The following is a 12,117-nucleotide window of genomic DNA, read 5'->3' as shown; positions in this document are numbered from 1 at the left end:
CTCCACTCAAAGGTGAAGGCCGACAAACATGCTGACTTCCCGTTGTTAAAGATTTTGGCGCATCTGTTGGAGCAGAAAAAGAAGAAATCGCTTTAAAACCTTGGTTCCCGTTGTTAATTTTTTGACGCGTCTGTTAGAGAAAGGAAAAGAAGAAATCGCAATTTAAACCGAATATTTTTAACAAAACAAACTGAATATAGTTTGACAAAACAACAAAATAAGAAAATGCCGAAAGATTCAAAAGGTGCACTGCAGATCGAAAGAGAACGACTTTTGGAAAAGGTAATGAAATCGTTTTAACAAAAATATGGCCGAAAAAGTATGAATGAACTACCAATGTATAATGACATGAGACACATTGGTATGGATAGTTTTTTATATTAACGCGTCCCGACATTTACTAGCAGCACAGTGATACACATGGTCACATGTGAGAAAGGCCTTACTGAACTTACAACTCTGTCGTATACAGAATGTATTTTATTTCATCTTGTTGAAACGTCTGACATTTTCACATATTCAAGATTAATTCTATTCTTGATTCATGCATGTCAGTTCATATATTGAATGTCAAAGAGGAAACCTCATTTTACCATTTAAATATGTTCAGTCGTACAATTTCCAGAACATTTCTAATAAAATATATATTATTGATTATTTGAATCAGATTCAAAAGAGTCAGAGTTCAGTATTGGCTATAGTTGTAATCAATTGTAAAACATATACTGGTTGACATTTTTTGGCAATGTTTTTTCTATGCTTTGTCAATTGTTATTTATATAAGTCTCTGACGTTGTGCCTTTTTTCATGAACTATTCTTTCTAATAATTTGTTTTATATTGTGTTTATAGGTTTCAGATTTCAAAGAAAAATTCAAAACAGATGTAAGTATATCAGTTTCTGGAGATATTTGTCAATGGTATTTAATCTAAGATTGTTTCTTCAACTGTGTTGTTTCTATGATTGAAAATATCCTAAACACTATACAAATCATAAAGCCTATTAGTTTACATGAATAAGAATTTATTGGAATGAAAGACCAATTTTAGCTCACCTGGCCCGAAGGTCACATGGGTCAAATGTCGTAAAATCTTCAAACCCAAGGCCCATGGTGCTGTTATTGGGCATGTAGCATGCTGGGATGAAGGACTGCCATGTTTGTTCAAATGCATGACCTTGACCCACTTTCAAGGTCACAGGGGTAACATGTCTTAAAATCTTCAAAAGACTTCTCAATAACCAAAAGGCCCAGGGTACTGATATTGGGAATGGGCCTGTAGCATGCTGGGATAAAATGCTACCAAGTTTGATCAAATGAATGACCTTGACCAACTTTCAAGGTCACATGGGTCAAATGTCTTAAAATCTCCAAACAACTTCTTCTCAATAGCCAAAAGGCCCAGGGTACTGATATTGGGCCTGTAGCATGATGGGATGAAGGGCTACAAAGTTTGTTCAAATGAATGACCTTGACCCACTTTCAAGGTCACAGGGTCAGGGTTCAAATGTTGTAAAATCTTCAAACCACTTCTCAATAACCAAAAGGCCCATGGTACTAAAATTAGGCCTGTAGCATGCTGGGATGAAGGACTACCAAGTTTGTTCAAATGAATGACCTTGACCCACTTTCAACCTAATGTCCTTGTTCAACATTCAAGGTTACTGGCATCATGTTTTAATCTTTTAATAGGTTCTTATGAATCAAAAACTGATATTATGCCTGTAGCTGTATTTTAGTCCACTTTTAAGATTACAAGTGTGAGATTAATACCAGGTTAGTGATGCAGGTCCAATTGGGCCTCTTGTTTCAAGGTCACAGGGGTCAAATATGTTTTAAACCTTTAAACAACTTTGAATAACCAAGACGCCTAGGATAATGCCAGTAACATGCTGGGATGAAGGACTACCAAGTTTGTTCAAATGAATGACCTTGACATATATTCAAGGTCACAGGGGTCAAATATGTTAAAAACCTTTTAAACAACTTCTACTTATTAAGCAAAAGTCCAAGGGTGATGATAATTGGCCATTAACATGCTGGGATTAAGGACTACCAAGTGAATGACCTTAGCCCATATTCAAGGTCACAGTGGTCAATATATGTTCAAATCTTTAAATGATTTGTTCTGTATAGCCAAAAGGTCCAGGGTAATGATATTTTGCCAGAAGCATGCTAGGTTGGAAGACTATAAACTCTGTTCGACCTAATGTCCTTGTTCGACATTCAAGGTCACAGACGTCATGTTTTAATCTTTTAATAGATTCTTATGAATCAAACACTGATATTCTGCCTGTAGCTGTATTTTAGTCCACTTTTAGGATTACAAGTGTGAGATTAATACCAGGTGAGCAATTCAGGCCCATTGGGCCTCTTGTTTATCAAACATTATTGTCTTTGAAATGTAGAACACATGAAATTATGATATTAAAACCAGTTAGTGAAAAATACTTAAATGTATTGCATATCTAGGGAAAATCCTGGAATTTGAGAGCAGTGGGCCATTTCAGCAACTTTATGTCAATATCAAAAGTTAAGAGGGGCCATTCTATGTAAAATTAAAAGAAAATTGTAAGATGGAGGGGTCAATTTCAGTTTTGAGGGGTCAATGACCACATGGCCCTCCCCAGGATTATCCCTGCTGATGTTTTGTAGTGTTTACACATTTAAGTAAATTTAGCATTGTATACTAAAAACAAAACAGTGCATTAGTATTTTTATGTGCAATACCAAATACATCAAATTGACAATTTACGAAACAAAATAAACAGTCTATTAATTTATTAAATTACAGCAAATACAAAAATAACTATAGCTAATTATCATAGGTAGATCCAGGTGGGGATGTACAAGTGACCAATTGCGTTTGGTATTATTACGTTTTCAATTAATTGTTATTTGCTGAAATTATAAATATATATATATAAATTGTTTTCACCAATGGATAAAAGGGGCTTCATTTGCCCCTGGACCCCCTTTGTAAAATCTTTGATTTTTCCCTCTAACTGAAATCCTGGAACCACCCCTACTAATTTCATTATTATACCCCCGCTTCAACGAAGTCGAGGGTATTTAGTGTTTGCTTCGTCCGTCCGTCTGTGTGTCTGTGCATCTGTCCGAAAGGTTTCCAGAGCATATCTCCTGTACTATTTCACCTAGGGTTATGAATCTTGGTTTGTGGGTACATGCATGGAAGACGGTGTGTCACGTATCTTTTGTAGGTCACTGTGACCTGTACCGTGACCTCTGACCTACATAATATCGTCAGAAAGGTTTCCCGAGCATATCTCCCGTACTAATTCACCTGCGGTTAAAAATCTTGGTTTGTGGGTACATGCATGGAAGGCGGTGTGATGCGTACCATATGTAGGTCACTGTGACCTGTATTGTGACCTCTGACCTACATAATGTTGTCAGAAAGGTTTCCGGAAAATATCTCCCGTACTAATTCACCTGCGGTTAAAAATCTTGGTTTGTGGGTACATGCATGGAAGGCGGTGTGTCGTGTACCATATGTAGGTCACTGTGACCCGTATCGTAACCTCTCTCCTACATAACGTGAGACTTGCAGCATATAAACTCTTCACTTGACTCTTCCAATCCACAAGCCCATCACTCCCACCAATTTCTGATCAATCAAAAGGCCCCCATCTAGTTTAAATAAGTATTTCACACTCCATTGATCAGAAAATCATCATTAGAAGAAAGGAAATTTATTTTTGTGATTATTATGAATATAATGTGGGCATTTCAATTTGCAGGGAGACCACCTCGTACAAGACGTCTTCCCCAACAAAATCTTAGAACTTGAGGAATTGTTCCAGGTTTGTATGTTTTTGTGTGTGATGGAAAACTACCCCTTACTAAAATGGTAGACTTTATGTTATGCTAATTCAACCAAGGTAAATAAGATATAGCAAGGTCATGGCCAGGACTTTGGGTGGGGGAGACGTATTTTGGGATGAAGAAATATGTTTTTTTTCACCATTTTCTCTTCAAACTTTTAGGAATGAAAAAAAGAAATTAAGCTGTAATTAAGATGACAATGCAACATCTAAAAGGGGATGTTTAAGTGTGTAAGATAATACTTTGTAAAAGAAAAGTTTAATTCTTTACATTCCCAATTTGGATTAAAAATGATACAATTTTCCCCATTCCAAAGTATAGGCCACATTCCTGGATTGAGTGCAAGAAAAAACCCTGACATTAAAAACACATCAAATATCAATATAATCAAAAACTTATACTGTAAAGTAGAATGTTGCAGTGCTCTTTGTTGTATCTCCAGTGAAGAAAAGCTTTGACTTGCTTGCTCATTTTTGTCCCCACCACATCAGTGAAAGGGACATTTTCCATCTTTTTATCCAACTTCTTGATTGAAGTTTGCGTTTAGCTCCATTTCTAGATACTACAAGTCCCATGGTCATCAAACTTTATATGCAGATACACCTTCACAATTACTTTGATGTCATGTAACCTACATTTTCAGCTTTACTGCCCTGGTCAGACTTTGCATTTAGCTTCAATTCTCGGATGTTACCCTCCCATCAAAAGTGAAAAAATGCAAGGTTTGAGTTTCATCATTATTTTGAAAGCAATTATTTGATAACTATTTTAAAACATGTTCCATAATTCTTTTTCAGACAATGTGTTTGTCCAAAGTTACAGACATGCATTGCGACCTCAATATTCCTGTTCCAGACCCCATATTGTTCAGCAACGACAATGATTCAGGCGAGGTAAATATAAGACTGTGTCAAGGTCATGTTACTTACTTAGTAAATAGAAGTTCATGTACAATTGACAATGTATATAGTTTAAGGATATGTGTTATCTTACTGTGACACAAAAATCTCTTTTCCCAAAAGAGTTCTAGACTCTGAAATCTCTAAAATGGCTTTTATTAATGGAAATTCAGAATTGGGTAACCATCAAATGGCACTTATGAAAAGTATTCAGAAATACATGTATAAAAAAAACATTCAGAAATACATGTATAAAAAAAAACTTGTGTTATTTTGAATTTTTAGATAGGGATTGAGCAGCAGTTTTTAAATTTTCATGCAAGTATGATTGCGAATCGGTTACATCCATATTGCATGAAGCCCTATAGCAGGCATGAAAATTTAAAAAACACCGTTCAATCCATATATTTACATTTTTACTATAGAACAATTGTTTAATTTAATTTTATTGATTTATTCGTAAATGATTAATTTATTTACTGCATTTTGTATATATGCATCATCCTTTAAACGACATTGGCGGAATAGCCCTATTTGAATAAAATTGGTGCCAATAATTAACAGTAGTCATTTGAGCGTTTGACGCAGGGGAATTCTCCATGTTATTGGAAGGGAAGCGACAAGACTCATTGAACAAGGTTTATCTGTGACATTTACATTTTAACTATAGAACAATTGTTTAATTTTATTGATTTATTCGTAAATGATTTATTTATTTACTGCGTTTTGTATATATGCATCATCCTTTAAACGACATTGGCGGAATAGCCCTATTTGAATAAAATTGGTGCCAATAATTAACAGTAGTCATTTGAGCGTTTGATGCAGGGGAATTCTCCATGTTATTGGAAGGGAAGCGACAAGACTCATTGAACAAGGTTTATCTATGACATTTACATTTTAACTATAGAACAATTGTTTAATTTTATTGATTTATTCGTAAATGATTTATTTATTTACTGCGTTTTGTATATATGCATCATCCTTTAAACGACATTGGCGGAATAGCCCTATTTGAATAAAATTGGTGCCAATAATTAACCGTAGTCATTTGAGCGTTTGACGCAGGGGAATTCTCCATGTTATTCGAAGGGAAGCGACAAGACTCATTGAACAAGGTTAATCTATGAAGTCATAAGTAAACCATGTGCTACGTCACAAGAGTTTTTTCTTTCATACTCAAATGAAATGCATTTCTGCTGGTAATGACCATATAGTGGCATGGGTTGCGGTGCAAATGTAAATATATAATGGTAATTTTGAAATATATATAAATCATAGGTAAAATGTATAAGGTAGCATACAGCCTTAAGTTAAAAACAAGTGAGTAGTGTACTTCACTTGATTGTTATGGATAATCCAAATTTTCAATAAGCATGCAAACTACCTGCCCTTATTTTACATGTAAATTGTTCTTTTTTATAGGCCAAAATTTCGTTGAACTATTTTTAGAGTTCCTGAAAAACCCTCTCAGTCTGATTGTTCATTTCAGTTTCCACTGCACTACCAAATCCCTATTTAAACAATATCAAAAATTGCATTCATGGAACTTTGAACGCGATCAGGTCAATAGATGAGACCGTCATAAGATGCAAACATTTTGGTGATTAGTTTGACTGTTATATCATTTACACTGATGATATAGACTCTTCCATGTCACAAATGTTTATTTATTTATTATATTATAATATTTTTATTTGTTGATCTTTTAAATCCTGTTTAAGAACTGTATCTTTCCTTTTTTTAGCCACAGTCAAAGAAACGAAAATCTGATAATGACCATCAGAACAGTGAAAACAATGTTTCAGGTAAGTTTAAAGTGTCAAATACTGATTAGATGCCCAGCCTCTAATTGTCCCCCACTAAACGAAGTTGGCTGGAGATATAGAAATGCCCAGGCTTTTATTAGAACCAATATAGTACATCCAAATAATTGAGTAAAGATCTATTCCATTAAAAATAATTTACCTAACCACAGGACTCCAAAATTATTCTCTTCTATCCACAAGTAGGTTTCTTGCCTGTTACTTTAATTTCATGCACATTATTGTCTAATCACTGAATGAAGGACTAAGAACCATATATTGTACAATGTTTGATCTGGTGGAGATGATGACCTGTTTATCTTCCTGTTTGCAGGCACCCCTGTGATGGTGCTACCTAACGGGGCGGTTCCGTGTAATAAAAAACTGGTGGTGTTGTCAGAAAGGATGAAGCCTCTTATATGGGAACTCATAGACCACGCAAATCTTGTAAGTATTAAAAGATTTATTAACTTCATTCCCCCCCCCCCCCCCCCCCCTCNCGTATTTGGCACTTTGTTGGCCTGGGTGGTAGCATACAATGGATTTTTAATGTGAGTGGAAACTGGAGTGAACGGTTAAAAAGAGCTTGGTTGGGCAGATGACCTTTACTTTTCAAGTCTGAAAGGGAAACCAAACCCTGGCAGTCTTGGTGAAATGCATTTTTTTATCCACTGGGCCACCTGACCAACCCAACAAACTCTTTTAAGATATGAATACATATTTGTGCCTTGAGTGTTTGTCTAGATTTTGTGGTTTCTTTGCGAGTGTTTATTGATTTATCAAGGAAATGGTTGTCTACTTTAAATGATGGTATTTTCTTGAAACTGGCTAGTAAAATTGATAAGCATTTTTCATTGAGGTAATTTTTATGGTCACTGATTGTGTATTTTAACAAGAACTTCAGCGAAGGACAGAAAGGCTGTAGGGAAACATACATTGAAATGCCGGATGTACAGTTTGATTAAAATAAAAACTAATTATCAAAACTTGATTCAATTCTTTGTTGAAATAAGAGCTGAATGCATTGATTTATACTGGTTGTATATAATTAACCCTTTCATAATGTTTTTATGTGTTCTGCCTTCGTTTCAGTTAAAAATGTGGATAGCATTCTTGATACCGAAGATTGAAGACGGCAACAATTTTGGAGTTTCTATCCAGGTAAGTAACTTGAGATAAGGCAACGTCACTGATTATACTTTTCAGAAAAGCAAAAAGCAGATTTTGTGTGTAGATCTCTACAATCCTGTACAGATGGTGAATGTGGGTAGGGTGGGGATGGGGGCTGGGCTTTTAATCAGCATAACCCTATTGTCATAGTTTTAATCAGATTGGTAGCTAGGGCAACAATTTTGAAGTTTCTATCCAGGTAAGTAACTTGAGATTAGGCAACGACACTGATTATACTTTTCAGAAAAGCAAGAAACTGAAAGCAGATTTTGTGTGAAGATCTCTACAATCCTGTACAGATGGGGAATGGGGGTAGGGTTAGGCTGGGGGCTGGGCTATAATTAGCATAACCCTATCGTCATAGTCTTAATTAGATTGGTAGCTACAGTTGACAAGTATTGTATGTATACAGAAGAACCTTCACCCATAAAATACACGTTATTTGGCCAGTGTTTATTAGGTCAGTTTTTGGCGTTCTTTATTGACTTATTTCACTGAGATTACTTTGTATGCTTTACTTAGACAATGCAATGAAACATCAGAAACATACATTACTACATACTTATCATTATCAACATGTTTATTGTTAATTCTTGCATCTTATGAAAATATAGCTAGGAATTATGTTCTGATCACCAAACTTTAAAAATATGTCTAGAGTAAATTAATTTCTTTATATGTCCTTAAGAGTTTTTTATAAGCATATTGTACTGCATATGATCTCTTAATATTTAGAAAATGATATTTTCTAAATTCTTAATGGTTGTATTGAAGATCATTTCCAAAAGTACTAATACATAAAAAATACTTGTACAAAAAAGCGATACTTTAATTCTTGTTTCTATGACAACAGGAAGACACAATGGGTGAAGCTAGACAGGTGGAGAGCGAGGCTGCGTCCTATCTAGAACAAGTCTCGCGTTACTTCATCACACGGGCTAAACTTGTGTCGAAAGTCGCCAAATACCCACATATTGTAAGTCAGGAATACTGTAGAGTGCTTCAGCTTATCGTATTATTTATAATTCAATTGAAATTGTTTTCATAGTTAATGTTAATTTAAGTATTACAAAATCAGTTATTCAAACATAATGCAAGACATACATAATCACATGTCATGTGAAATGTGAACTAATGTTGTCGCAAGTAAGTATGAAAAGGTCAATTTATGAAATTATCTTTGTACAAAATATGAGTATTAAATGTATATATATGCTGTCTTGTTATTTGTAAAAATAAAATAAAAAATGTACTTGCCAAGGACTTACCAAGTAAGGAAAAGATTTGCTAATGTAAACATTGAAATAAAAAGGACTTGTATATAACATATATACATGTACCACTCACTGGTCTGCCATATATAACCCATGGAGGTGCAGATGGCATTCATTCTGCTATAAATTTCATGACAGACATGTTGAGATTATCTGATCATAAATTTGGAGGCAAGTTTCATGCTATAGTTGTGTTCCTCAGAGTGACTACAGACAAGCCGTGAAGGAGCTGGACGAGAAGGGATTCATCAGCCTCCGTCTCATCTGCTGTGAACTAAGGAATCATTACGTGAGTATAACATATTCAGTGATTTGTTTTGCTCAGTTTTACTGTCTAAAAATGGCTGTTTCCCCTCTGACACTAGAAAGCGCCTTATTTTCCCAAAATAAAGCAAAACTGAGGAATAACCCAATTGCAATACAGATAATGCTATATTTTCCCCATTCATAAAGGAATGGGCTGTTGTAAAATTCAGGTAACAAAAACACTGGTATGATAGGACAAAGTGCTAAATATATAATACATTCCACTTATTGTCATGTTGTTTAATATCATGTCATGCTTAATATCACATTCTACTTTGTCTCCCCTTCGAATGAATCAAGGCCAGCTTAGAGCAGTCGCCTGGTACTGGCCACAAATTGATGGTTTTTCTCCACCACCAAAACCTAGTTCATTATGAAATGACCAATAGCTGTTGTTAATATGATGTAAAACACAAACTGTTTTTGCTATTTTTTATAATCAACAACTTTTGTTGAACAGTTTTACATGAGATTTAGTTGCTTTTGACTGTCAAAAGTGATAAGGATTCAAATTTAACATTCATGAAAACTAACAAACGAAAACCGTGTAACAAAAAATTGTTCATAATGAACAATATTCTTTTCAATATATTACACAAAATCATAATCATTTTTTCAGGCTAGTCTACATGACCTTGTATTGAAAAATATGGACAAAATCAAGAAGCCCAGAAACGCAAATGCCCAGAGCTTGTACTAGTTTGACTTCAAAGATCAGGACATTACGACGATTCGCATACTGGACTCGGCATTCCCCAGCAGGATAGGCTATCAACACACAGTTAGTCCATTGCGATGTACCAATGCTGTCTGAATTGAGGACGTTCAGTTATCTTCATGAAAAGATGCTGTTGTGGTGATCATAAAAACAAAATTCCATTTTGGAAGCAGAAATACCATCATGCTGTCCGAACGATGAATATGTGAAAGAGACTCTTTGGATCTAACTTTATGGACAGAGTATGGCATTATAACTTGTAAAACTTTACTTTGTAAATGGACATATGGGGTCCGAGTCATGAATTTGAATTTTTTGAAATTGAAATGTTGGAAAGTGTTTTTGTCATGTTTGTTATTTGTCATGTCAACAAACACACCAAATGCAGGCAGTTTCTAGACATTTAGACTTTATTCATTAATTCACGGAGATTGTGCTTAAAGTAGTCGGGATATTTTCTAAACAAAGTTGAGAACAGAAAATACGAGAATAGAGAAATTTGAAACATTTTCATTTTGTTGTAATTATGATTTGGCAACAATCCTCAGACTGTTAAAAACTTAACGCTGTTCCTGATTTCTCAAAAAATAAAATTTGTAGTTTTTAAAATTAATTGTCCATACTTCTTAATTTCATCATAATTTGCATGTCTCAAAATATATCATGAAGTTTAAAAAGTAAAAATTGTCATTAAAAACCTTTATTTTGAGCAAAAACCAAAGTTTTAAAATTTAGGCTTTTCTTAATTTATTGAAACATTTTTCATGCAATTTCAAAAATTCTTTAATGTAAACAACACATATTTGTAGTATACTAGCACATTGAAAAACAAAAATTAAGGCATACAAATGGGAATAAAATAGTATTGGTAGAAATAATATTGAGAATCTGTGCTTGCGTCCTTTTTGCCCCTGCTTTTGTTTCAAATGAAATGGTCTGCTTATTGGGTTAAATTCAGCTTAAGACTCGAATTTTATATACGCAAATTAAATATGTTTACGTTGCTGTTGACAACATATTAACATAATTAGGGACTGGCGAGCCTGACTCGTTTGATAAGTCACTAGATATAATTGATATGCTGTGTTATATGGAATAAAATTAATTCAGGGTTGATGCCATGAATACTGTTTTGTCAACCTCTGCCATATACGAATAGTAATTTATAGCTCTAGTCAACTTTTGACTATTCTGACCATAAATGTATGAAAAAATGTATAAAATTCAGTCATAGTTTCTTTTATATCATAGATTGATATTAATCTTTGAGAAATAATTCAGAACAACTTAATAATTCATAAATCATCCAAGCATTAAAAATAGATAAAGTGTTGGGATTCAAAAACCTAATACATCTGGTACAATTGTAAGGTGATTCAGTTTACATATGTCTATGGTGACTGTGTACCGGAAATTTTCGCCTTTTTCGCCCCCTGCGATGAAGGCAATTTTTTTTCATTGTAATGAAATGTGAAGGGCGAAATTAACACTGGATGAAATTTGATTTCACAGGTGAAAGTTTGAGATGACGAAAATTTTCCGCTATACAGTATGTAAATAATTTTCGTTTTATTAAATGAAATAACACTTCTGTATACAGGACACTTTGTCAAGTAACCATTTGTGAAGTATGCTGTGTGGTAATGTTTAGCACTGTGATGAATCTGTAGTCAATAATGTGAACAAAAATGGCAAAATTTAAACTGCAGGGAACATTTTCTGGTATAATAGACAAACCTGCTTATGTGACCACTTCCATTAAGAGACCATCCTTGTTATATTAAGAGGCCACTTTTATGCCCTATCATAGTGATTTCATTGTGAATTTAACCTGTATTAAGAGACCACCTCCATTAAGAGACCTCCCCTTGTTATATTAAGAGGCCACTTTTATGCACTATCATAGTGATTTCATTGTGACTTTAACCTGTATTAAGAGACCACCTCCATTAAGAGACCTCCCTTGTTATATTAAGAGGCCACTTTTATGCCCTATCATAGTGATTTCATTGTGAATTTAACATGTATTAAGAGACCACCTGCATTTAGGACATTTTTTTTACTTCCCATGAGTGTTTTCTTATACATGTATAGGTTTGAC

The 12,117-nt window shown here is 34.3% G+C and overlaps 1 protein-coding gene across 1 annotated transcript; it reads left to right on the top strand.

Annotated features, from left to right (window-relative positions):
- The first annotated feature begins 3 nt into the window (after nucleotides 1-3).
- On the top strand, nucleotides 4-11,871 carry LOC110465141 (proteasome activator complex subunit 3-like). The gene is made up of 10 exons (XM_021520754.1): nucleotides 4-282; nucleotides 852-884; nucleotides 3,760-3,822; nucleotides 4,642-4,737; nucleotides 6,491-6,551; nucleotides 6,883-6,995; nucleotides 7,641-7,709; nucleotides 8,572-8,694; nucleotides 9,195-9,281; nucleotides 9,918-11,871. Exons 1-10 carry the CDS (start codon nucleotides 226-228, stop codon nucleotides 9,996-9,998), a joined length of 783 nt encoding a protein of 260 aa, XP_021376429.1. The 5' UTR covers nucleotides 4-225; the 3' UTR covers nucleotides 9,999-11,871.
- The last annotated feature ends 246 nt before the right edge of the window (nucleotides 11,872-12,117 follow it).

Source organism: Mizuhopecten yessoensis, unplaced genomic scaffold (assembly GCF_002113885.1).
Source record: "Mizuhopecten yessoensis strain PY_sf001 unplaced genomic scaffold, ASM211388v2 scaffold11057, whole genome shotgun sequence".
In the NCBI taxonomy this organism is placed as follows: domain Eukaryota; kingdom Metazoa; phylum Mollusca; class Bivalvia; order Pectinida; family Pectinidae; genus Mizuhopecten; species Mizuhopecten yessoensis.
This window is presented reverse-complemented; position numbering and strand designations above follow the sequence as displayed.

Excerpts from the sequence above, each read along its gene's own strand:
- LOC110465141 (XM_021520754.1), top strand. The coding sequence starts at position 226 with ATGCCGAAAGATTCAAAAGGTGCACTGCAGATCGAAAGAGAACGACTT. Across the intron at positions 6,552-6,882 it reads CAGTGAAAACAATGTTTCAG|GCACCCCTGTGATGGTGCTA; the intron begins GTAAGTTTAAAG and ends TCCTGTTTGCAG. Across the intron at positions 9,282-9,917 it reads GTGAACTAAGGAATCATTAC|GCTAGTCTACATGACCTTGT; the intron begins GTGAGTATAACA and ends TCATTTTTTCAG.